Source organism: Arvicanthis niloticus, chromosome 14 (genome assembly GCF_011762505.2).
Source record: "Arvicanthis niloticus isolate mArvNil1 chromosome 14, mArvNil1.pat.X, whole genome shotgun sequence".
NCBI lineage: Eukaryota > Metazoa > Chordata > Mammalia > Rodentia > Muridae > Arvicanthis > Arvicanthis niloticus.
Window position 1 is genome coordinate 74,958,919 of NC_047671.1, and position 24,105 is coordinate 74,983,023.

Sequence of the window (24,105 nt, forward strand, 5' to 3'; positions counted from 1 at the left end):
GGCTTGGTGAAAATGTGATCCTCCCCCATTCCCTCTGTCCTGCTAAAAATCTTTAGATTACATTCCTAAAGCTAGCTACCAAGGACTAGTCACTTATGTGGCCAAGTCCCTCTCCTGAGGTTGACTACTAAGGCCCAGCTACCAAAGTATTGAAGTTTAGCAAACAAAAGCCCCCTTTGTCTCACCTAATTAACATGCCCAGTTAAAATCAAATACCTCATCCTAACACAGGGTTTCTCCCTTTTTACCTTTATAAACCACCATTTGCTTGTGGGCCAAGTCTATCCCTTAACTATCCAGAGGCAGTCCTTTGTTCCACTGCGGGACAAATACCCTTGGACCTTCTTCCTTGTGCCTTCTCCCTTTTTTTCCCTTCTCCTCTAGCCCTGTATTTGTGTCATATTCTTTGCCCTCTGTCCCTCTGGGGCAAATCTGCTTTGTGCTCCGAATTTGGTCGAGGTGGGGTGGGGTGTGGGGTGCGGGTTTGGAGTGTGGGTGTAGGTGTGGGGTGTGGGTATGGGTGTGGGGTGGGGTGTGGGGTGTGGTGTGGGTGGGGTGTGGAGTGGGGTGTGGGGTAGGGTGTGGGGTGTGGGGTATGGGTGTGAGGTGTGGGGTGTGGGTGGGGTGGAGTGGGGTGTGGGTGTGGGGTGTGGGGTGTGGGTGTGGGGTGTGGTGTGGGGTGGGATATGAGTGTGGGTGTGGGGTGTGGGGTGTGGGGTAGGGGGTGAGGGTGGGGTGTGGGTGTGGGGTGTGGGGTGGTGTGGGGTGTGGGTGTGGGGTGGGGTGTGGGTGTGTGGTGTGGGTGGGGTGTGTGGTGTGGGTGTGGTGTGTGGTGTGGTGTGGGGTGTGGGGTATGGGGGGGGTGGTGGGGGGTGGGTGTGGGTGGGGTGGAGTGGGGGACCTGCGGTGACCTGATGCCTTTAATGGGCAGGTGGTTTATCATTGAGCTGTAGCCCATGCTCGCCTTTCTTTCTCTTTCTAAGGTGACTGTCTTTTGGTACAACATATATTTAAGAAACATATATTTAACATATATTTCCTTCTTAATATCAGATCCCTGACCTAAGACTGTTTTTCTTTCATTTGTGGCTTGTAATAGTGCATCAGTTCAATATTAATCAGTATTAATCATTGACCAGTATGTGCAAAACCTGAACTCTTTATTCTGTTTTGGAGGAGACTAAAAACTCAGTCAAGGATCATCATGAGTTTTGTTCCAAAGTTCCTTAACAGATGACTCTAGAAGAAAACTATTGGCAAAACAAAATGTGTCCTTTGTGATATCATAGAATAGCTGAAATTTAGTTCAATTACAAAGACCTCTGATATTGAATCAGATGTGTGAAGTGCTCTTCAAAATATAAACAGTAACGATAGGAAGTTATCCCCCCTCCGTTGTACAATGCAATCCTCTGAGCAAAGAACTAGCCACCATCTTTAGCAGATGAGTTGTCCTCATTGCAGGAGTCTTTCCCCTCCACTGTGCTTGTTGACTGGAGATCTCCCTCTATAAAGGAGGGGTGGGGTGGGGTGGGGTGGGGTGGGGTAGGGCCTCATCAGAATTCAGCAGCTCCTCCCGGCCACTGTATGCAATTCAGCCCTGACTGTATGTGGTTGTATGGGTGGAGAGGTGTCTAGGGAAGAGCTAGAGTAAACAGGCAAGGAAGGATAACTGAAGTGGGGGCTTCATCTGTGAGGGTTTGAGAAAACCATCATCCATGTTAGGTCAAGCCTTTAAGATGCAGCTGCTGTGAGAGACCCCTCATTCATGTTCTGTAGCTAATCTCAAGAAACTTCACTGCTTTTCCAGGATGAACTTTGGTGGAATCATCCTCTGGTTTGCTGTTGATAACTTTAGGAAGTAGACCAAACATCATTTTTTCATTGCACATTTAAGTAAATGGATATATAGAATGTTATATATAAATGTAGTTGCCTTCAACTACGGTTACCGGGTTCTCCTGAGACGAAGCCTGGGAATTAACGGGAAGGAGGTTGAGAGAAACGTGGGGCCAAGACAAAGTATTCTGATCAAGGCCCGAAGTTTAATAATTTGCTTTCACATATAAAGGGGAAGCCCCACCCCCCCAGTCTCTTCTCGGTTCAGCCCAGGGGCTGGGCAAAGAGATAGCAGTCCAGAAGGTGTCAGGGCTAGCTCAGCAGGAAGTCAATTCTTCTTAGCTCAGGTAGCAGGCTCCAAGGCGCCAAGGCTGGTAATGAAATGCATCTCAGGTCCTACTGTTGCTTGGTCTATTGTGATAAAAGACTTGCAGGCCTGCTCAGGCCTGGGGGAAGGGCACATACAAAATGTTAGCATTTTGTCTAAGCTCCGCCCCACAGTTACCAGGCAATAGCCAGGTATGCCTGACTCACTAAAACAGGGGCTGCTTACATCCGCCTCTCTCTGGCTCTCTAGTTCCTGCTGATTCTTTGCTCCTGCTCCCCTCTCTCCCCATTCCCCTCCTCTTCCTTCTCCATGTGCTCATGGCCCACCTCTACTCTCTCTCCCTCTCTGCCTTTTTCTGTATCTCAACTCCCCTCCCCATGCTCAGAATAAACTCTATTCTATACTATATTAGTTCTGTGGCTGGTCCCTCAGGCAGAAGGGATGCCTCAGCATGGGCACAGAGGCACCCCTTTACCCCACACCTGACTACACATCCACCAAACATACTCCTTCTCTCCTTATCTTTTTATAAAACACAACTCTCTCTCTGTACACACACACACACACACACACACACACACACACATGAATACATACATGGATGAACATCTACAATAAACGAATTATTAGTGATACTTTAAATTACTTTCGAGGGGCAGTGAGTGACAAGTTCTCCCTCTATAGCCCAGGCTAATCAGAATTTATAATCTTTCTGTTTCTGTCCACTGAATTCTAGGACTATAGTCCCATGCTATCTATATTGTTAATCCCAAATATTTGAGGAGAAAGACAACCAACAGAAAGCATCATGGCCAAATTAACTAAAGCAAGCTTTTAAAATTCATGTACATGGCTTGCCTTCCCCTAAGGCAGAGTTTGTAGCTGCTTGTGGCCACGAATCAACTGGGTTCACCTGAAAGTGGGGCTGGGAATGAAAGGGGACAGAGGGTGAGAAGAGATGAAGCCAAGACAAAGTTCTCTGATCAAGGCTCAAAGCTTCAATGTTCAGCTCTCAATTTAAAGGGGAAGGCCCGCCTTTAATCCCAGCACTTGGGAGGCAGAGGCAGGCGGATTTCTGAGTTCGAGGCCAGCCTGGTCTACAGAGTGAGTTCCAGGACAGCCAGGGCTACACAGAGAAACCCTGTCGAAAACAAACAAACAAAACAAAACAAAACAAAACAACAACAACAACAACAACAACAACAACAAAAGGGAAGGCCCAACCCAAAACCCCTCAATCCATAATCCATTCTAAGCTATGGCTGGAGATATCTCAAGGCAAGCCCAGGGGCAGTTGTGCTTCTGTGTTCTGTGCAGCTAAGGTGGGTAACTCCACCTAGATCCTATCACTTCGTCTGTTGTTGTAAGCAAGGTCTCTTAGGCCTGCTCATGGCTGGGGTAAGAGTACAGAGTTTAAGAAGGCAGTATTGAATATGAGGAAGACAAGGTTTTTGTAGCTCATGGGTAGGGGGGTTCCAAATTGGGGGGAGGGGGGGAGGTTGGGAGGCAAAATAAGACGGGTACCAGGAGTAGCACATAAGCATGACAAGTTTGACATAAGGACCTCCTGAAACAAAGACTTGAGTGCAAGGTGGGCATAGCAACAATAGTCATAACAACCTCTGAAACAACGGGAGTTGCTTACAAACAACTCTGTGAAACAAGGACATGGTTGCCTTTCCCTGAAACGGGCAGTATAGAACCATTTGTAGTTAACTTTATAGGTTGGGGCATAGCCCAATCCTTGAGAACCAGGTTTAATCATAAAGAGAAATGAGCCTAGCTTGTTTTTTACTATAAGATGGTTCTTTGGCTCTTTCAAGTCTAACATAGAAGCAGGCTGGTTCACCAATATAATTCCTGGTTTCAAATGACTTCTTTACCAAAAATAAGTACATATGATTTCAAATGGTCTGACAGGGATTTTTTATGCTCTTATGTAAAGCTAACAGAGTAGAATACAAGCCTGACTTACAAGGCTTACTTTGTGTGTATGTGTGTGTGTGTGTGCAAAATGAGTGAAGATAGACTGAGTCACTCAGGGTCAGAGGAATGGGTCAGCGGTTAAGAGCACTGACTGCTCCTCCAGAGGTCCTGAGTTCAGTTCCCAGCAACCACATGCTGGCTCACAACCATTTGTAATGGGATCTGATGTCCTCTTATCTTCTGGTGTGTTTGAAGACAGCTACAGTGTACTCATATAAATAAAATAAATAAAAATTTAAAAAAGACTCATGAGAAAGAACCCCCCCCCTTAAAAACAAAACAAAACACCCCTGAGTCACCAAACTAAGAAAACCTCACTAGTTGTCCACTAATCATAAAGTGAAGAGAAACTTTACTTGGGCCATTTCCTATACCCCATTAAAGCATAAATCTGGAGCCAGGGCATGGAGGCTCAGCCCTTAGGAAGTGGAGACAGGAGAGTCTGAAAGTCAAGGTCATTCTAAGCTACATAGCAACTGAGAGGCAGCCTTGGTTACATTAAACTCTGTCTCAGAAAAACTAAAACTACTTCTGGCTCTTTCTCTGGATGTTTCTAAATGCTAGTCTGAATATCACCTTCTTCTTCTTTTTTTTTTTTTTTGTTTTTTTTTTTTTTTTTTTTTTTTTTTTGTTTTTTTTTTTTTTTTTCCAGACAGGGTTTCTCTGTGTAGCCCTGGGTGTCCTGGAACTCACTCTGTAGACCAGGCTGGCCTCGAACTCAGAAATCCGCCTGCCTATGCCTCCCAAGTGCTGGGGAGTATCACCTTCATTAAACTTGCTGGAAACCCTACAGTTTTGTTCAGGTGCTCAGCTCTCAGATATAAAACATAGGTTAAAAATGGTGAATCCTTGTGTGCTCTACTGTAGCTCGGAGTAAAAGAGAATGGATATTGAATCCTGACCCCTTTCTTTACATTGGCCCCTATTAAAGATAAAGGATAAGGGTCCTGGAATAGATCCCACGGAAAGTACTGGCACCTGTAGCAAATCATCAACATTTGGGACCTAAGTGAGTTTATTTATTTATTATTATTATTTTTGTTTTGTTTTTTCGAGACAGGGTTTCTCTGTGTAGTCCTGGCTGTCGTGGAACTCACTCTGTAGACCAGGCTGGCCTCGAACTCAGAAATCCGCCTGCCTCTGCCTCCCAAGTGCTGGGATTAAAGGTGTGCGCCACCACCGCCAGGCTGTGAGTTTATTTTAAAGATGTTTTACAAATTTACTAGAATTTTCATCTATGTGTGTGCGTGTGCATATGCAACGGCTGGTATTTGTAAGTCAGAAGACAATTTCCGGGAGTTCTCTTTCTTCTCCCACCGTGGGTCTCACAGGGGAAGAACTCAGTTGTATTATGTGGCAGCTAGCGGTTTTTTTATCTTTTGGGCAGGCCTCAAAGTGGGCGTGTGGCCGGAGAGCACCGCGATGACAAGCCGCCACCGACAGGGGGCGCCGCCTACCCCCGTAAGGTGCCCACCCGCGGAGGCGCGCACGCGAGGCCTCCCACCGCGCCTGCGCCGAGTGTGGACGCCAGCTTGCCTTCACCCGACGCTCAGCTGTCGCGGCCCGAGTGAAAACTGCGTGACACGCAGAGAGCGCGGCGGCCATCTTCGTCTTCTGGGCGCGTCAGCTGAGCGGCTCGGGGCCCCGAAGACGAGCGCCGCGCAAGCGCACCCACGACGGCCTCAGGTAACTCCCATCTGACGGGAGAGGCGTCGCCGCCGCCGGAAGTTTGGTGTTTGTGCCGCGGGGCGGCGACGGCCGCCGCAGAAGCAGCTGAGTGTCTCCGGGTACCCGGATGTGAGGCGACCTGCGGGCTGCAGGAGGACCCTCGGCCGCGCAGCGGGAAGGTACGTGAGCATCCTCCGCGGGCCCGCGTCCTCGCCACCCTCTCCCAGCGCCCGCGGAGAGCGGACGGCCGCCCTTCCGTCCCGCCCTCGGGTTCGCGCTGCTGCACACCTCTTCCTCGTGTGTCCCGGCTCCTCGCACCCCCGGGAACCCGCTGGGCGGCTGCGCGTCACCTGCCGCCGCTGGCCGGCTGTCAGAGCTCCTGAGGAGCTGGGTGCCTCGGACGGCCGGAGGTGGCGCGCAGCCATGGCGACTGCGGACCGCCTGCGCTCTGACCCGCAGGTATCCCGGGCCTGTTCCCCGCCCCCGCCTCCCGTCTTCCGTCCGTCTTCCTTCCGCCGTGGCTCCCCTACCTCCTGAAGGAGACGGGCTGCGGCTCCTGAGCTCCTGCCGACCCGGCCCGAACCCTAAGGCCGGGCCGAGCGGGGAATCCCGATTCCTGGTCTTCATCTTTGGAGGGGAGTGATGTCCGGGTTCCCCATTCCAGGAAGTAGTGCAGACGCGAGGTGGCAGCCGGAGGACAGGTAGAAGTGGGTCCTTCGCGGGCTCCGGGGAAGTTCCGTATCGGCAGGGAGATGCGAGCGGAAGTGAATTGGGTCTTAGAGTATAGCGAGGGTTGGGTTTTGCAGAGGCAGAGTAGCCTGTCTTTCCGTGTCACCAAAAGTTCGAAAATCGGATCTCCGCACCCCGTCTCTCAGTAGAGCCTTGTGAAAATTAGACGGCTACAGAATTTTGTCATGGGTGGTGATATGCGGGGGAGTAGGAAGGAAGTACAGGAAGATGGAAGAAGTCAGCTGAAACGAGTTTCTTGTAGCAGGAAGCAATAGCAGTATATAGTACCTAAGTGGTATTACAAAACAGCTTTTTTTCCTCTTTCCCCGTTTCAGAGACTCAACCTTGTAATCCACCTGCCTCTGCTTCCCCAAAGCTGGGGTTAAAGGCGTGTGCTGCACATGGTCAGCACAAAACAGTATCTTACTTAGTAAAATAATAATATGTGACCTCTATTCCTTCTCCCCAAGTCTAAACAATTTTTGAAAAATAGGAATGAGGGGCTGAGACCGACAAGCTGAGTTTGCTCTTTGATCATCTGGAAGGCTCGGGTGTCCACAATATACACACACATAAATAAGTAAATATAGGAATGGACTTCGTGGTAGGGTTCTGTGTATATTGCTTAACAAAGCCCTAGGTTCAGTCTCTAGGAGCAAAAATAAGAAACTTGGTGAAATACGATTTCAGTTGTGTTGGTCACGACTTCACTGAACTAAGCTGTATTTCATTTCCCTGATTGTGTTTTACATAGGGTACTAACACATGAATTTTTTTTTAATTTGAAAAAACTAAAATTATCACCAAGGGCGGTGGTGGCGCACTCCTTTAATCCTGGCACTTGGGAGGCAGAGGCAGGCAGATTTCAGAGTTGGAGGCCAGCCTGGTCTACAGAGTGAGTTCCAGGACAGCCAGGGCTTCACAGAGAACCTGTCTCGAAAAAACAAACAAACATACATATCACCGAGACTTTCAATGAACAAAACAAAATGAAAGTGCTTAATGTGGAAGCTCCTATATTCAGATCTTTAGCATCTGAGGAAACAAAAAATTGTAGTAGACACACTGTCCCTCCTTTTAAAGGCACAGTACGCCTCTTAGGCCAGGGCATTAGAATCCTAGCTCTTTGGACAAAGTTTGTTGTGGCTTATTCGCCTTAATCCCTTATCTGAGGAAAGCACCATGTTGTTTTATATCGTTCAGTTTTTGTTTGTTTTCTTTTTTTGAGATAGGGTTTTTCTGTGTAGACCAGGCTGGCCTTGAACTGTGAGATCCTCCTGGCCTCTGTCTCCTGAGCACTGGGACCAAAGGTGAGGGACGACACCACACCCAGCTGCCATATGATTTTAGAGTGAACAAAATTTTGCAGGTTGCTGGTTAACATGTTATATGTAGTTATTTTATTATTACATTTTCAAATGTTTAATATATTTCTATAATATTTACTCCTTACCCTTTCTTATTCCCCTGCCACTCCCTCAACTAGCCCCCTTTTATTGTCATCTTGTGGGGGGGGGGGGAAGGGATACCATTGAGTTTAGTTAGCAATTTTTATGGGATCACAACTTAAGACTGCTTACACTCAGAAGATGATGTCTCTCCCTCCACCAGCCGTTAACGAACTGCCTCTAGATACTCAGAGAAGGATGAGACCTCTTGAATATTCCCCTATTGTCCTCAAGTTTGTTTTTATTTTATTAATAGTTGTCCCATGCAAGTGTTTTGTGCCTCCTTGTAAATTGATAAATTATGCTTCACATAAAGGACACTAAAGATGAATACAATTAACTCCCTTTGCAGAATGGTCTTTTTTTGACATGATAATTCATTAAAACATAAGAGTTGATTATATTTGTCCAAAAAATATATAGGGTTGCATAATTCAAAGTAATGTTTTCTTATTATAGTTGAGTATTTTTTAAATGACTTTTATTTGGAGATTTATGCTTTCCAGAGTTCATTGAATAACCTTTACTGATAGTAATAAGTTTAGATAATAGAAACTAATACGGGTAAAATTACTAATACCATAGGTTAATTCATTAAAGAATTTTGTTGACCCTTTTTAAGTTTAGGCTTTTCTTGCATATGTACATAAATCAGTGAAAATTCATTGGCTGTATATTTACCAAAATTTTGCATTTACTATCATTCCCGTTTCATGGTTTTATTTATATAATGAATTTTAGTCATATTCACCTCTCATTTTCTCCCTCTTTCATTGACTCTCTTCTCGGAGTCCCCCCCCCCCACATTTATGTCTGTATTTGTGTGTGGCCTCTATGAATTTCATTAAAGTTTTTTGACTTACAGGGGTTGGGGATTTATTCAGTGGAGCAAGGACAACTTATAGGGCTCTGGGTCTTTTCTGTTTGGGGGAGGAGAGTGGAGGCTAAATCTAATGCTTGGTGGTATGAATGTTTGAAGATAGCCATATTCATTCTGATACTGCAGGGAAAACCTCAAGGAGTAAATAAAAACAAGATAATGTAGTGGTTCTCTCTCTCTTAGTGTTTTAAATATAGGATCTTCTGTAGCCTAGATTGGCCTTAAAGTACAACTGCTTTCACCTCTTAGTGAGAAATTATAGATGTCATGGCATCCATGTGTTCTCTCCTCCGCCCCTCTTCTTTTTAGGAGTGACAGGGTCTCACTACATGGTCTTGGCTGGCTTCTCCCTCTGGAGTACTGATCATGAAAGACAACCGATGGCCTTTTCTTTTTCATTTTTTCCTCCTCCTCTACCATCTCCTCCCCGTCCTTCCCCTCCTCTCCTTCCTCCTTTCCTTTCTCTTCCTCCTCCTCCTCTTTCTATTCCTGTTCCATAGGTTCTTTCATGTGACCCAGGCCTTCAACTGCTGGGATTACAGGTGTGTGCCATCATTTGTGGCTAATGTTCTTGTTCTGATTTCAGAATCTTCTTAAAAATTATGTACAATTCTAAATAGCTCTTTTTGTTTGCTTGCTTGTTTATTTTCAAGACTGAGTTTCTCTGTGTATCTCTGACTGTCCTGGAACTCACTCTGTAGACCAGGCTGTCCTTGAACTCAGAGATCTGCCTGCCTCTGCCTCCCAAGTGCTGGAATTAAAGACATGCACCACCATCGCCTGGCTCTTATGTAGGATTTTAAATAGCGTTTGCTGATACTGTTATATGTGTTATAGTTATTGTGATATAAATACGTATGTTCATTAAAGTGTATAATAATGCCTGAATTAAAAGATAATAGAAGATGCTGGAGAGATGGCTCAGTGGTTAAAAACACTTGTTGCTTGCTCTTGCAAAGGACTTTGTTAAGTTCCCAGCATCCACATGGTAGCTCACAGCAATCCTAACTAGTTTCAGGGACTCTGATACCCACTTCTGAACTCATAGACACCAGAGATACACATGGTGGATGGATGGATGGATGGATGGATGGATGGACGGACGAACATACATACAGACAGACAGACAGACAGACAGACATACAGGCAAACCACTCATTCAAGAAGTAAATCTAAAATAAGTTAATATAAATAGCATCTTTAATGATACACAGCAGTACTCCAAATTATTTTGCTAAAGAATGGCAGTTGTATTGCATTTTGTAATTGCCTTAGTGTTTGGCTTAATAGAATACAACTGGATTGAATTGTGAACTTCTGTATCCAGTTCAGTTAGCAATTCCTGGTTGAAGTCTATGAAGAAAATCCAGCTTCACAGCAATATGTTGAGAGAGATTTTAATAACTTTTAGATAATTGTAGTACAAAAAGTCCCCAATAAGTAAGGATATCTTTAAGGTTAGTTACGATGTGAATTCCAAAACTTACTAAACTCTGTACTCAATTGTATAATCATTGGTCTCTTTTATACTTGTTTTTTTTAACTTTATTTTTTATTTTTATCTTTTTTTTAGTGAAGTATCATTCTATTGTTGCCCAGGCTGGCCTAGCCTTGAACTCTTGGGCTCCAAGGGATCTTTTTGCCTCAGTTTCCTTGAGTAGAGAACCTTGCTGTTTTTTAAAATTTATTTATTGGTCTTTTTATCTTTTGTCGAGTTTGTTTGGAACCCAAGACCTTGTGCATGTCTGGCAAGTGGTTTTCTGCTGAGTTCCTAGTGTGTTTCTAGACTAGTGTGTTTTCTCTGTGTTGTGTGTATAGCATGTTGATTTATAATCTTTAAAAAATTATACTTAGTAGTTTATGTACTTGATATTTCTAAAGGCTGTCAAAATTCTATTTTGGAAACCAGGTATACACACCTGTAATCTTAACACTTGGAAGGCAGAGGCAAGAAAGCATGAAGGCCAGTCTAGTTACATAGCAGCCTTACCTCAAAAATCTGACTTGGCATTGATACTGCTTTTCTTGAGTATTTTGGAACTGTTTTGGATACTTTTGCTTAGATTAATGCTACATTTGTTTGCCATTGCTTTGATTAAGTTCTCTTATTTTTTATGAATTACTAATTTTTTTTTTCTTTTTTGAAACTGGGTTTCTCTGTGTAGCTCTAACTATCCTGAAACTCATTCTGTAGAACAGGCTCGCTTCAAACTTAAAGATCTGCCTGCCATTGCTTCCCATGTGCTGGGATTAAAGGCGGGTGCCATCACCCTTCATGATGTGGGTGGAGAAAGGGTATAGTATCATGAGTTGATTTGACAGTTAATTGACATTATGTATGATACCAGAAAGTTTTGTCCATGCAGCTCAGTGGTAGTGTTTGCCTAGCATGCATGAGGCTCACATTTTTGGTATTAGAGGTGTGTGTGTGTGTGTGTGTGTGTGTGCATGATGAGTATGTAGGTATGGAGTGAATTTTCCTGAGAATTTCCTCTCTTCTGTTGGCTTCAAGTAGCTAGGCTTTTGTGGCAAATATTTTTACCTGCTGAACCATCTTGCAAAGCACTTGCTGGCATTTTGAACATGAGAGAATCTTAAATTACCTTAAATTATGAGAGTTCATTGGAAAGTTACATGGAGATTCAAATAAAGAAGAGATGACTGAGGAGCTAGAGCTTGTAAGAAAGACAGACAGAAACCACTGAACATTAGGTTTCATCAGAAACACAACAGGACCTATAAACCTGAGTGTAGCTCAGGACTCACAGGATCGTGGAATACTGTGATCAGCTCTGGGAATTGGCTTACCTTGTTCCAATTCTTCAAATAGTAGGTGTTTGTAATTGCTAATCTTTTCTGTCTCAACTAGGTGAATTTGCTTTCTGGACATTTGGCAGTGTCTGGACAGTTTGACAATACTGGGGAAAGCGATGCTGTTAGCATCTAGTGGGCATAGGCCACGGATACTGCTTCAAACACCCTCTACTTACACAGAAAGCTCTTCATGACAGGGCCTGTATCTAGTCTAAAATTGTTAATCATGACTGAATTGATAAACCCAGTATTATTATTGACTATTTGGGGGCTGCTCTGGGATCAGAAACCCACTCATGTTTTGTTCTCTCTCTCTCTCTCTCTCTCTCTCTCTCTCTCTCATTATTTATGACTGTATGAGAGGAGTTGGGGAGAGATACTGTGTGATCGAAGATAAAGGACAGTTTAAGAGTTAATGCTTTTTTTACACCATTTGGATTCTGGGATTGAATTAAGGTGATGAGGTTTGGCAGTAGTGCCTTTGGCTGCTTGAGTCATGTCACTGACCTCTGGAATCATTCAGGATAGTCAGTGAGGAGGGATACCTAGAATTATAGATGGTTTTGAGCTTCTCTGTCGATCTGAGAATCTAGACTGGATCTCTGGAAGAGTAGCCAATGCTCCTAACTGCTGAGCTATAATTTTTTTTTCCATTTAAAATTTTTTTGTGTGGGCATGTATGAGTGTGTGTGTGTGTGTGTGTGTGTGTGTGTTTGTTTGTATAGAGGGTACTACTGGAGATTGAACTTAGGGCCTCACATACACACTAGGTAGGTACAGCTTTGCTTTTTAATTTTTAAAAATATTTACTTATTTTTATGTGTATGGGTGTTTACTTGTAAATACGTATGTGTACTGTGTATGTGTCTTGTGTCCATGGAGGCCAGAAGAGGGCATAAGAACCCCTGATACTGGAGACACAGGTGGTTTAAAACTGTTGAGTGGGTGCTGGGAACTGAATCCAGGTCTTCTGCAAGAGTAGCAAATGCTCCTTACTGCTGAACCAACGTCCCAGCTCTAAGTCGTGTGTCCCCCTCTCCCGCTTCTTTTGGCTTTTTGAGACAGGGTTTCTCTGTGTAGCCCTGGCTGTCCTGGAACTCCTATATTCCTATATGTTTATTCCTATATTCTCCTTTTTTCTCTTCAACCCCTCTCCCCTGCTTTCCCCTTAAAATTAGATAGGAAAGAAAGATAGAGGAAAGAAAAAGGAAGAAAAAAAAAAAAAGATCCCTGAATTCAACCTCCCTTAGTTTATTTCCTCCCTGTCCAGGACCATTGATAACTTAACCTTCCTTTAAATAACAACAAACATCCATCACCCACTGAATGACCAAAAAGCATCCACCCCATCTTTTAGGAGTGGTGGTGCCTTGTTCTCTAAATTTGCTGTCTGTCTGGGAACATCATCTGTTTTGGGGGCCCTAAGAAAATTGTGGGATATTGGCAGTCTTAAGAAAGTCAGCTGCAGCCGGCGCACACCTTTAATCCCAGAATTTGGGAGGCAGAGGCGAGTGGATTTCTGAGTTCCAGGCCAGCCTGATCTACAAAGTGAGTTTCAGGACAGCCAGGGCTACATAGAGAAACCCTGTCTCGAAAAAACAAAAACAAACAAACAAACCAACCCAAAAAAAACTAAAACAAAACAGAAAACCAAACCAAAACAAAAGAAAGCCAGCTGTAGCACTTGCTGTCCAAGCCCTGTGTGGTACGAAAGCAGGGCTTGACTGAAGTCCTGACTGGAGCAGTTTGAGAGGCCAGAACAAATGGGCTTCTTAGCCATTTTGCTGTCATAGAAGCAAGTTTTGAGCTCAGACAGCTTATTGAGGCAGTCTGAAGTTGGATGAAGCAGGCTGCTGATATGTCTCAGCGTCTCAGCATTCTTCTTAGTTAGCATCCTCAGAGATGAATTTTGCCAGGGCTGCTTTAACTTCAGTAGTGTCTAGTTGTTTTTCTCTGTGAATACATAAACTTTCAAAGGTAATATACATTTCTGCCTTAATACATGTACAGAATGTGTGGTGTGTACAGTTCAGCTAAAGATGATTCTTTGCTCTTTGTTTGAGCAGGTAGGGCATCTGTCTTTAAGTTAGTTAACTGTAGTTAATTGTAACGAAACTGTAATATAAATTTTCATTCATGCTACATGAAAGGATGACATAAGTCCTGAGGACTCTGTAGCCAGCAAGGTTTATTGGCTGTGTTTAGCTGAAGTCCTGGCTGGAGACATTCATGTCTCAGTTTCAGAGCTGTTCCTGTGTGAAGGGATCAGTATATATGTTACCCACTTTGCCGTTCTTTTTGGTTTCTTCCTTTATGTGTGCAGCCTAGATCTTTGGATGGCCTCCTGGTCAAGTCTAATCTTCATCAATTTGGGTAGAATCCATACCTTTTCTTCTGTTGAAACAAAGACAAAACCTCTTTCCCAAATACAACACATTTCCTGTCTTTCATTTTGAAGTTAGGACATCCTTAAAATAGATGGGCATAGATGGGTTGTTCTAACTTAGTAGATTTCCATAATCTGATATCTCTCAGCTGCTGTTGTTATTTGTTCATTAGCTTTTTTTTTTTTTTTTTTTTTTTTGTTTTCAAGACAGGGTTTCTCTGTGTAGTCCTGGCTGTCCTGGATTTCTCTGTGTAGCTTCAATCTGTAAGGGCATTTCCAAGATAGCTATCACCTTTAATAAATGTGCAATTAGACTTTTCAACATTCAAAACAGAAGCTCTTTGGAATTCTGAACATGCATCAACTGTATATTAACATGTACATATTTAAAAATTTTTAAATTCTACAAAAGAAAACATAAGCTGTTGTATTACGTTGTTCTAAGATGACTTCATTAAACAGTATCTATGTTTTTAACTCAATATATTGTATCTCTGTGGGTTGCCATTTTAATTTTTCAAGCCTCTGTAGATTTTTCTTGTCTCCATCTAATTCGCTTAACAAGGCTGGAAAAATCATTTTAAGTTTTATAACAGATATAGACTGCCTTTTTGCAGTCTTGTTACATGGTGGTGCTCTAGGCTTTGGATTGAAATTTTTTAAATTTAGATTTGAAACTTCATGATTTAAAGAATTATCTAAATTTTGTTCTATTTGCAACTTAGCAAGGATTTTTTTTTCAGTCTCTTATCTAAGTCTGCCTTCTTTTGATCTCCCTTAAAAAGGATACTTAGTGGTAATTTTAGCTACAGTACTTTGGCTCCCAACCCATTGAGTTTCCAGCCATCCACCAGAGCCCTCTGGATTCTCGTGAAAGATGTGGGCGCTCCCCCACCCCCCACCCCCCACGGCAGTTAAATGCCTTGATTAGCTCAAAGGCTGGGCAGTTCTAATCCTCCCTGTGGCTAGCACATAGTTCCCTCCTATAATCCTGGCGTAACACCCTCTAATACTGTATTTCATCTTTGTTGCCCTGACTGCTTCTGAGTGGCTCCCTAGTCTTTACTGCCCAAGACGCTTCTGTGCAGCCCTTCCGGGGGCCGCATTTCTTCTTACCTACATTTCAGATGCTTTTTCTTCTGCAGCTCTATATCAGATCCAGCTCCTAATCATGGCGATTCTCTCTCTCTTTCCTTTCTTCCAGTTCCTAGCCTGCACGAATCTAAAGGTCCGACCTCAGTCTGTCTGCCCAGCCATTGGCCGTTGGCTGTTTATTTATCCATTAAAAACCAATTGGGGACAAGGACCTTCAGTGTTTGGACACGCAGATTCCTGCGACATATGGTGAGACTCTGTCTGAAATAATATAAATTTATTTATAATAAATAAAATAATGAATTGAAAATAAAACTTAAAAAGTCAGGCTGTCACTTTGTTTATTTTATTGTATAATTGTCATCAATGATACAGGCAGTGTTACAGTGATATTTATTGGGGTAGTTAGTCTATGTTGTAGTCTTTGATTTTTCAAATCCTACTTTTAATATGGGTTCTAAAATGTTTTAACCTCTTTTCTAGCCCACCAGAGGTAGTAGATATTATTAGGATGGGGGGAAGTGGACCCATTTGAAATTGTTCTTTGGAGCAGATCCAATCTTCATTGTCAGGAAATCGGTAATTCAGTTCACAGGAATCATCAGCGGCAGTTTAATCCACTTGCAAACACAAATATACCAGCAGTCCAGTTCAGCAGTATCAGGATAGTAAACACAAATCAGCAGTAGTGGCACAACCTAACAGAAATAGCCAGGCTTCTGCTGAATTGGCACGAGTCAGCAGGGGCGACCAGGACCAATAGGGATGCCAGTAGAAGTTCTCTGCTATGTCTCTCAACAAGGCAATGAAGCAAAGATCAGTGAAGATGAACATACAAGACCAAGAAACAAAGCATTGCAAAGCTAGCTGTATATGCCTCTTCACTGACTGTGGAATCCAATTTATACTCCCTCCAAACATCACGTATCCTCCTATAGGTCTCGCCTCACCACGTGAGTCTGTCGTAGCAGAACTCCATGTGAATCTGTATCAGTTGACATCAACCAGCCAGAGTCTGCAGAAGTGACAAGAAGCTGCCAGAACTCTATGGAGCCACAAAACCTGGAGCTCAGCAGCAACACAATGTAAGGCGAACCAGTTATTGCGTGTCTTTAGTGAAGAGTCCTTTCATGTGTTTGCTTTAGCAAAACATTTTTTTTTTTTTTTTTTTTTGAGACAGGGTTTCTCTGTGTAGCCCTGGCTGTCCTGGAGCTCACTCTGTAGACTAGGCCTGCCTCTGCCTCCCAAATTCTGGGATTAAAGGTGTGCGCCACCACCGCCCGGCCAGCAAAACATTCTTTTACCTGTGTCTGCTTCAGCAAAACATCATTTGATGTAACTGACTTTCCAAAGAAACCAGAAGCTTCCACTTCACTATGTTGATACAGTATTGAAACAAATGTTCTGATTATATGTGTCTATTCATTTATATAAGTATATTTGTAAATACCTAGAAAAAAATTCTTTGTAATTTGCTATTTATAATTTTAATTTTGTCTCTTATCTAGAGTATCTGTGTATGCATGTTTATATGTGTGTGGGCATGTACATGTGGATGCCAAGGGTGCTCTTCCCCCTTATTTTTACTTATTTAGAGATAAAGTCTCACCAAGTAGCCTTGGGTAGCCAGGAACTTGATACATGTAGATCAGGCTGGCCATGAATTCTCAGAGATTGGTCTGTTTCTTCCTTCCAAGTGCTAGGATTAAAGGCATATGCAGCCATGTCTGACCATACTTTTTGAAGACATATCTGAAAATATCTTTGTTTTAGACTCATAGTTAACTCTTTGGGTAAAATACTGTGTGTACAGCATAATTTTCTTTCAACATTTTGAGGTATTTTGGATTTTCTTGTAATATTGACATCAGAACAGTTCATTGTAATTCTGATTACTTTTGTTGTTGTTTATTTTTTTAAGATGGTGTCTTACTATATAGCTCTCGCTGTCTTGGAATTCACTTTGTAGACCAGGCAGCCTTGAACTCAGAGATCTGCCTGCCTCTGCCTCCTGAGTGCTGAGATTAAAGGGTGCACGCACTACCATGCCTGGCTTCCATGGGTGGTTCTTCAGTGGTTTTATGTAATTACTTTATTTTTTTAAGATTTACTTACTCATTTTAAATTCATGTACATGTACCCATGTAAGCATGTGTGCACATATTCTTGCAGGTGCACATAGAGGCCAGAGAACTTAGGATCCTCTTCAACTGGACTTATAGATGGTCTTGAGCTATCTGATGTGGATGCTGGAAACCAAACCTGGGTCCTTTGCAAGAACAATAGTACTCTTGGCCATTGGGCCATCTTAACCATTGCCTTTTGTCCTTTTATTTTAATATTCTATTTCTGTCTGTTAACTTATTATTTGAGATAGAGTTTCCTGTAGCAGAGGATGACCTTGAACTTTTGATCATCCTACCTTTATTTCCCAAGTACAGACTTGATTTTATGAGGTGATGGAGATCAGAGTTCTTCGGGTTTTGTACATTCTAGGCAATCTACCAAGTGATCTGCATTTCTGGTTCTTAATATATTTTTTTTTTTACTTCTATTTGCTATTTCAGTATTTTTCATTTAGTTCATAGATTTTCTTACCCTTTACCAACAGGGTAAGAAAATGTTTTAATTAAGCTAGCTTTAGTTAAGTGATTCATTTTTGTATGTATATCTATCTATCTATCTATCTATATATATATATCTATATATAATTTTGCTTTGTTAGTTTAATCCTTTTTGTTGCATGTGGCTTTTCACTACCCCGCCTTAACTCTGAACGGATGGCACTACCAGTCCCCTCTCAGCTTCCCTTGAATCCACCGATAAAAGAAGACGCAGACACATAGTTGTTCAATTTCAACTTGCCTTCTTGGCACAATTTCTGGGCTCTTCCTCTTGCCTGGAAAAACACGTGCCCTTATTATTACTCTTAGCTCCACACCTCCCACCTGCCCCAAACTTTAGTGGCTAGTCTCATCTAGCCTCTGCTAAACACCACTGACCACCTCCTCTTTTGGAGTGGCCTGTGTGGCCACTGTTTTGAGATCTCACATGGCTCTTAAACCCTTCTCCATCAGAAGCATGGTGAAACTCTGTCTCTTCTTTGTCTCCCTTTTCTTCCAGGGACCCAGAAGTCCCACCTGTACCTTCCACCCAGCAATTGACCCATGGCTTTCTTTACTGACAGATCAAGAACCAATTGGGGAATAGGACCTTAGCATCAGATCTGCCCCTACATCATTTAATGTTTACATTGTGAATGGTTTTTTAAATTATAAAACTTTTTTTTACAGCATATAACGGATGTATACTATTCTAATAGATGCATGTACCAGATTGTACTTCAAGGTAGGAATAATGAAATTAAATGTTATGTATAAAATGAGCTGTGGTAAGTATTAGTGTAATGGTCAGGATAGAGTTAGGATTATAGGATGCTATTTGATTGATCAGAGGTTAGTGAATGAATACATTGTTACCCTTTTAAACATTTTAATTATTTTTTAGGAGCTGTGTAATGTGTTAAGAAGATGTTATAAGGAATGGTTTTATCAGATTTTCTTAAGTTATGGTGGCTGAAACATCAGTTCTATCTTGTGGGAAAAGAACTGTAAGTAAATCTCAGGGGATTTTTTTTAAGTATCAATTTATTTTTAATAAGATAAGTTGTTATTGGAGCCTATATTTGGGAGAGGTGGGAGAGATGGCTCAGTGGTTTAGCATACTTGTTGCTCTTGCAGAGGACCTGGGATCAGTGTCTAGCACCTACACATTGACTTCACCATTCAAATCATGAGTACCTTCAGTTCCAAGATCCAATATCCCTTTCTGACCTCTGTGGGTACCAAGCATGCATGTGGTGCACATATATTCAGGCAAAATATTCATGCACTTAAAATAAGTCTTAAGATAATAGAAAAATATATTTGAGAGCCTTAATTGTTATTCTAAAGACTATAGTCTAAATGGAGGAGTTAAAGTTTATTAAAATTGACGTGTTTTTATGCATAGTACTATTGATCTGTTTTTTGTATTATATAAAACGTAATGCCTATCTTTTAATTTTTCAGAAATGGCAGCACAAAAGGAAATCTATATTGATAAATTACTTTACTAAACGAAGGAGATTAAATAGAAGCCACAAACCAACAAACTTGGCAAACAAGGAAAGAAACCTGTTAGCCATAAGACATGTTACAGATTCATCAACATCCAGTAGCTGTAGACTTCAGAAGAAAAAACTTTTCAGAAATTTTGTCAAAGCAGACAGGTCAGTGATAAATAACTCCTCTAGTAATAGGGTTAGGACGGAAACTAATCATAATTAAAACAAATTGGATCTGAATGAAGTTTATTTTCATTAAATAAGTTAAAAACATCTGAAAATATTAAATTAGAATTTTCTTCAGATTTTCATTTCCCTATCCAGCAGAAAGCAAATATCTTTCAACATTCATGCCAGCTTTTCTCATGTCTTAGAAATTGCCAAGAGCAACCTTACTTGAAACAACCTGGTATTTTTGTTGGAAATGTACATCAGTGTAAGTTAAAGTTGATTTTTAAGATCTACTCCTTAGTGATAATACTAAGTTTAGCATCTGCACCTACCTGGACACAGTCCTCAAAAACTCCTCAGAAAGAAAGACATCACTCAGGAATAATGTCCATTCAGGAGAAATCAAAAGAAAGTTCCTCCAAAGTTACTAAAGAAAGTGAAGATGAGAATTTAGAACAAGAAATTGAAGGTTCTCAAAACAGTCTAGCAAAGAAATCAGGCTCCAAGGAAGCTATAAAACCACCAGTTAGATTTTCCAACAAAAGTAAAATAAATCAGTCTGAATTTGGAATTCGAATGAGTACAAGGTCAGCATCATGTTCAGCTGATAAAAATGCTACGAACTCCATTAATAAAAATATGGTATCTGTGAAGGGACAATCACAAGAATCTTCAAAAAAGAAGAAATTATGTCAGGAAAAATTATCACTTGGAACCTTCAAAGGGAATGAACAACTTAACCGCAGATCACAGAGACTCCAACAGTTAACAGAGTGTACAACCAGGTCTTTGCGCAGTAGAGAGATTCAGGGTCAAATTCAAACAGTTAAACAGAATTTGCAACCATCAAGAAGAGAACAGTGTAACAGTACTCAAAGTAAATGTAATAAAGTTAAAGTAAATCAAAAGCATGTGAAAAGAAAAGTGCTTGAAATAAAGTCTGATTGTAAGGAGGACAGACATTCAGTTACAAATGAAGTAATAAATTCTCCCAAAGGAAAGAAGCGCAAAGTACAGCATCAGACAGCTTCTACTTGTAGTTCTCAGTGCAACCAAGGATCTGAAAAATGTCTTCAGAAGACTCTTAGAAAAGAAGAAACAAAACCTGTGCCTGTATCTGCTGAGATTAGAAAATTAAAAGCAGCTACTTCAGTGGTCTCTAAAAAGAATGAACTGAGGAAATCAGCTCATACACAAGTGAGTACTAGCACAAAATTCCCCCAAGTTTCACTGCCATTAGTGCCTGAACACAGTGTTGACTATGAATTGGAGCAAGCTGGAAAGAGCAAAAGAGGTAGCATTCTCCAACTTTGTGAAGAAATTGCTGGTGAAATTGAATCAGATACTGTAGAGGTAAAAAAGGAATCATCATGTGTGGAAAGTGTAAAGGAGGAGAAGCCTGCAGAGGTAAAATTGGAAGGGACTGATGTTGAAAGACAAATACTCCATCATAAAGAAACAAACCAGGATGTGCAGTGTAATCGTTTCTTTCCCAGTAGGAAAACAAAGCCTGTGAAATGCGTACTGAATGGAATAAATAGCTCAGCTAAGAAGAACTCCAACTGGACTAAAATTAAACTCTCAAAATTTAACTCTGTGCAGCAACATAAATTGGACTCTCAAGTGTCTCCTAAGTTGAGCTTATTACAAACTGGTTTGTCACCACCAGTTTTAGAAATGCCTCATCCAGTGTCTCAAAGTACGTTTTTAGAGATGAAACCGCATAGTAATGTAACTTGCCAACAGGATAAAGTGAAAGGAATTAAATCTGAAGAAGTTAAAATTAATAATATTGCAATTGAAATTAATAAAGCTACGAAAAGGGTTCCTGGAAATTGTAATTTGGATAATCATATTAAACCCTCTCCTGACTCATCATTGGATAATCAGATGAAACATTCTTGTGAGTCAGCACCAGATCAGGTAATTCTCTTTATCACATGTAGTAGAGGGCTGAGTGCTTTCTATACACTTAATAAGTGTTTGAAACACCTTTTCTCAATAATTGATAAAATTGTTAATGTAGCCGTACAGTGATAAAACTGAGCAACTAAAAATGTTTCACCTTTATATGTATGCTTCTCCTGTTTCCTTGTTTTTATCATTTTTATTTGATCGAAAGCATAACCAAAATGCTAGCCTTTAAATTTAACACACAGATGTGGCTGGCTGGCTGGCTGGCTGGCTTTCTTTCTTTCTTTCTTTCTTTCTTTCTTTCTTTCTTTCTTTCTTTCTTTAAATGAATTATAGCAACAGAAAGTGTATCTCTTAGTGGTTTAAAACCTAGAACTTAATGCCAGTGTGGTGGTGGTGGAGCATATACCCGGCACTCAGGTGGCAGAGGTAGGTGCTACACAGGAAAAACCCGTCTCAAAAAACAAACAAACAAACAAACAATAAATAAATCTAGAACTAAGAATTTGTGTGGGTTGGGGATCTATCTTAATACTAGAGGGCATGCATACATGAGTCCTCTCCCTACCCCATCCCCACCAAAAAAAAAAAAAAAAAAAAAACCTAAAATTTATTTTAAAAGATTGCTGTTTTGTTGATTTGAATGGTGATTTTGAACAGTTGGCAAGGGAAATTTCTAAAGGTATAAATTATTTTACTAGAACTGTTAGTATTGCTATTTTTTTTTTTTTTTGTGGTGCTGAGGATCAAACCGAGGTGAGTCTTATATAAGCTTGGCAATCCTTACTAACACTAAATTATATCTATAAAATTAGAAATTAATGAATTATATCTATAAAATTAGAAATTAATGAAAAAATAGTTGAAAACCAGAACTCTATGTCTGTAATATCTAATGTTTACCTTGAGAAATTATTTTCAATATTTATAAAAAGGGTGAAGCTTTTCCTTTCTAAAGTAAGTTGCCTGTGGAATGCCAATTATAAATTTCTCATGTAAGACCTGGGTGCTTTCTATAATACAGGTGAATTTATGATATTTAATTTTATGAGAAGAATGAGAGCAGAATGTGAAATAAGTCATGTTTGGTGATATATTTTAGGGCTAGTACATAAATGTTCTAATTCTTAGCACAGAGTTCCTCATAAACCATACCCTAATCTCCTGAACATTAGAAAAAAATCATATGAGCAAAAAGGTCCCTGTTAATAGACATAAATCACTTTAAAGTTTTTAAAATGGTTAAAATTTGTTTTAGACACAGGGGCTATGAGCAGTATGGAGTGAGATTGGATGTATTCAAAAGCTGTGAAAATCAGTGTCCCTTGTTCATGAATTGAAAACCAAATGAGGGGCTGGAGAAATGGCTCAGAGGTCAAGAACACTGGGTTCTGAGTTCTATTCCCAGCAACCACATGGTGGCTCACAACCATCTGTAATGGGATCTGATGCCCTCTTCTGGTGTTATTCATATATAAATAAATCTTTAAAAAAAAGAAAGAAGAAAATAAAGGGAACTTAAAGAGAACAGATACTAGTTGGTGCTTTTAGATTGAATTTTCTGTATGAGAATGAAAGCATGAGTTCAAGATGATCATTTAAAATAGATAATGTGTAACAGATAATGGCAGAAGTAAGCAGAGAATAGTATTATGAGCAAGTTGTTTGACTGGGAATGTAGTTAAATGGTGGCTACTTGCCTAGCATATAATATGCTGGGTCTAGTTCCAGATCCAGTGGTAGAAAATGTGGCTTTTTGGAGAGGTGTGGCTTTTTATTTAGGGTCCAGTCTCTGTGTGTAATGGTTGAGTGTATCTTCTAACTCCTGCTGCATAGATGCTTTTCCAAAGATCAAGAGATGGTTAATGAGAAAGGCAAGAAACCAGTTTGGACTAAGCCGTGCTACAAGTATTGTTTACACATTTCTTGCCCTGTCTAATACCAGTCTTAGTGACAATACTGTGTGCAGATCTTCATTGTAAGAACAGTCCTAGACAGTTGTTGATGTGTTAACATTTGTAAATTTTGAAATTCTTGAGTATTTATTTAGAATTTAATAGCAGTAAATTAATAGAATTTAATATCTACTACTCAGATTTGAGAAAATGAGAATTAAAAAAATGCTTCAGATTTTTTAAATTAAAGCAAACTGGATCTGGGGGCAGAGCCCCAAAATTCCAGCTTCTTGGAAAGCAAGGCAGAGAATGGATTTGTTCCAGACCTCTCTTTAGTTAAATGTGCTTCCCGACAGCTTCTGATTTTATTTTTATGATTTTATGTACACATGTATGAAGAATACTTAGCTTTGTGTGTGTTTTAAATTTTATATAAATAGCAGTATTTAGTGTTTATGTAAAACTTCTTTTTTTTTTGGTTTGGAACCTTTGTTTTTCTTTTCTGTTTTTTTGTTGTTGTTGTTTTGTTTTGAACCTTTCTCTTTTGGTTTTGAACCTTTTTTTTTTTTTTTGGTATGTAAAACTTCTTGAATTTTGTTTTGTGTAGTCAGCATTTGATTCATTAGTATTAATAGCTCCAAAATAATTTGTTATCAATTTGGATTTTTCTATTGAATTGTTTTTTAACATGAGCAGTGTACTCATTATCATAGTGTGATTAAGAAAAGTGGTAGTCACCGTTTCATTTCAGAGCGTGCCTCAGTACCTGCTGCATCCTGGGTACTGTATGGAAGAGGATGTTTCCCGCTTTACAGAATTTATATTGTAGCACTCACTTAGAGACTTT

At 40.9% G+C, this 24,105-nt stretch overlaps 2 protein-coding genes across 5 annotated transcripts in view; one reads left to right on the plus strand and one right to left on the minus strand.

The window, feature by feature from the left end:
• Positions 1 to 1,997: 1,997 nt before the first annotated feature.
• LOC143434379 (uncharacterized) lies at positions 1,998 to 6,448 on the minus strand. The gene is made up of 2 exons (XM_076913008.1): positions 5,628 to 6,448; positions 1,998 to 2,285 (listed from the first exon to the last, which is right to left on the minus strand). Exon 1 carries the CDS (start codon positions 6,446 to 6,448, stop codon positions 5,777 to 5,779), a length of 672 nt encoding a protein of 223 aa, XP_076769123.1. The 3' UTR covers positions 1,998 to 2,285; positions 5,628 to 5,776.
• Esco1 (establishment of sister chromatid cohesion N-acetyltransferase 1) overlaps positions 5,856 to 24,105 on the plus strand; it is a 44,990-nt gene continuing 26,740 nt past the window's right edge. For 3 of the 4 annotated variants that reach the window (XM_034518173.2, XM_076913005.1, XM_076913006.1), the window contains exons 1-5: positions 5,856 to 6,000; positions 15,283 to 15,422; positions 16,112 to 16,258; positions 18,681 to 18,783; positions 19,244 to 21,372. In XM_034518173.2, coding sequence (XP_034374064.1) covers positions 19,834 to 21,372 — 1,539 coding nt within the window. In that variant the 5' untranslated portion in view covers positions 5,856 to 6,000; positions 15,283 to 15,422; positions 16,112 to 16,258; positions 18,681 to 18,783; positions 19,244 to 19,833. Of the gene's footprint in view, positions 6,001 to 6,376; positions 6,523 to 15,282; positions 15,423 to 16,111; positions 16,259 to 18,680; positions 18,784 to 19,243; positions 21,373 to 24,105 lie in introns of those variants that run through there. The other variant, XM_034518174.2, reaches the window with a different exon arrangement.

Excerpts from the sequence above, each read along its gene's own strand:
- LOC143434379 (XM_076913008.1), bottom strand. The coding sequence starts at position 6,448 with ATGAAGACCAGGAATCGGGATTCCCCGCTCGGCCCGGCCTTAGGGTTC.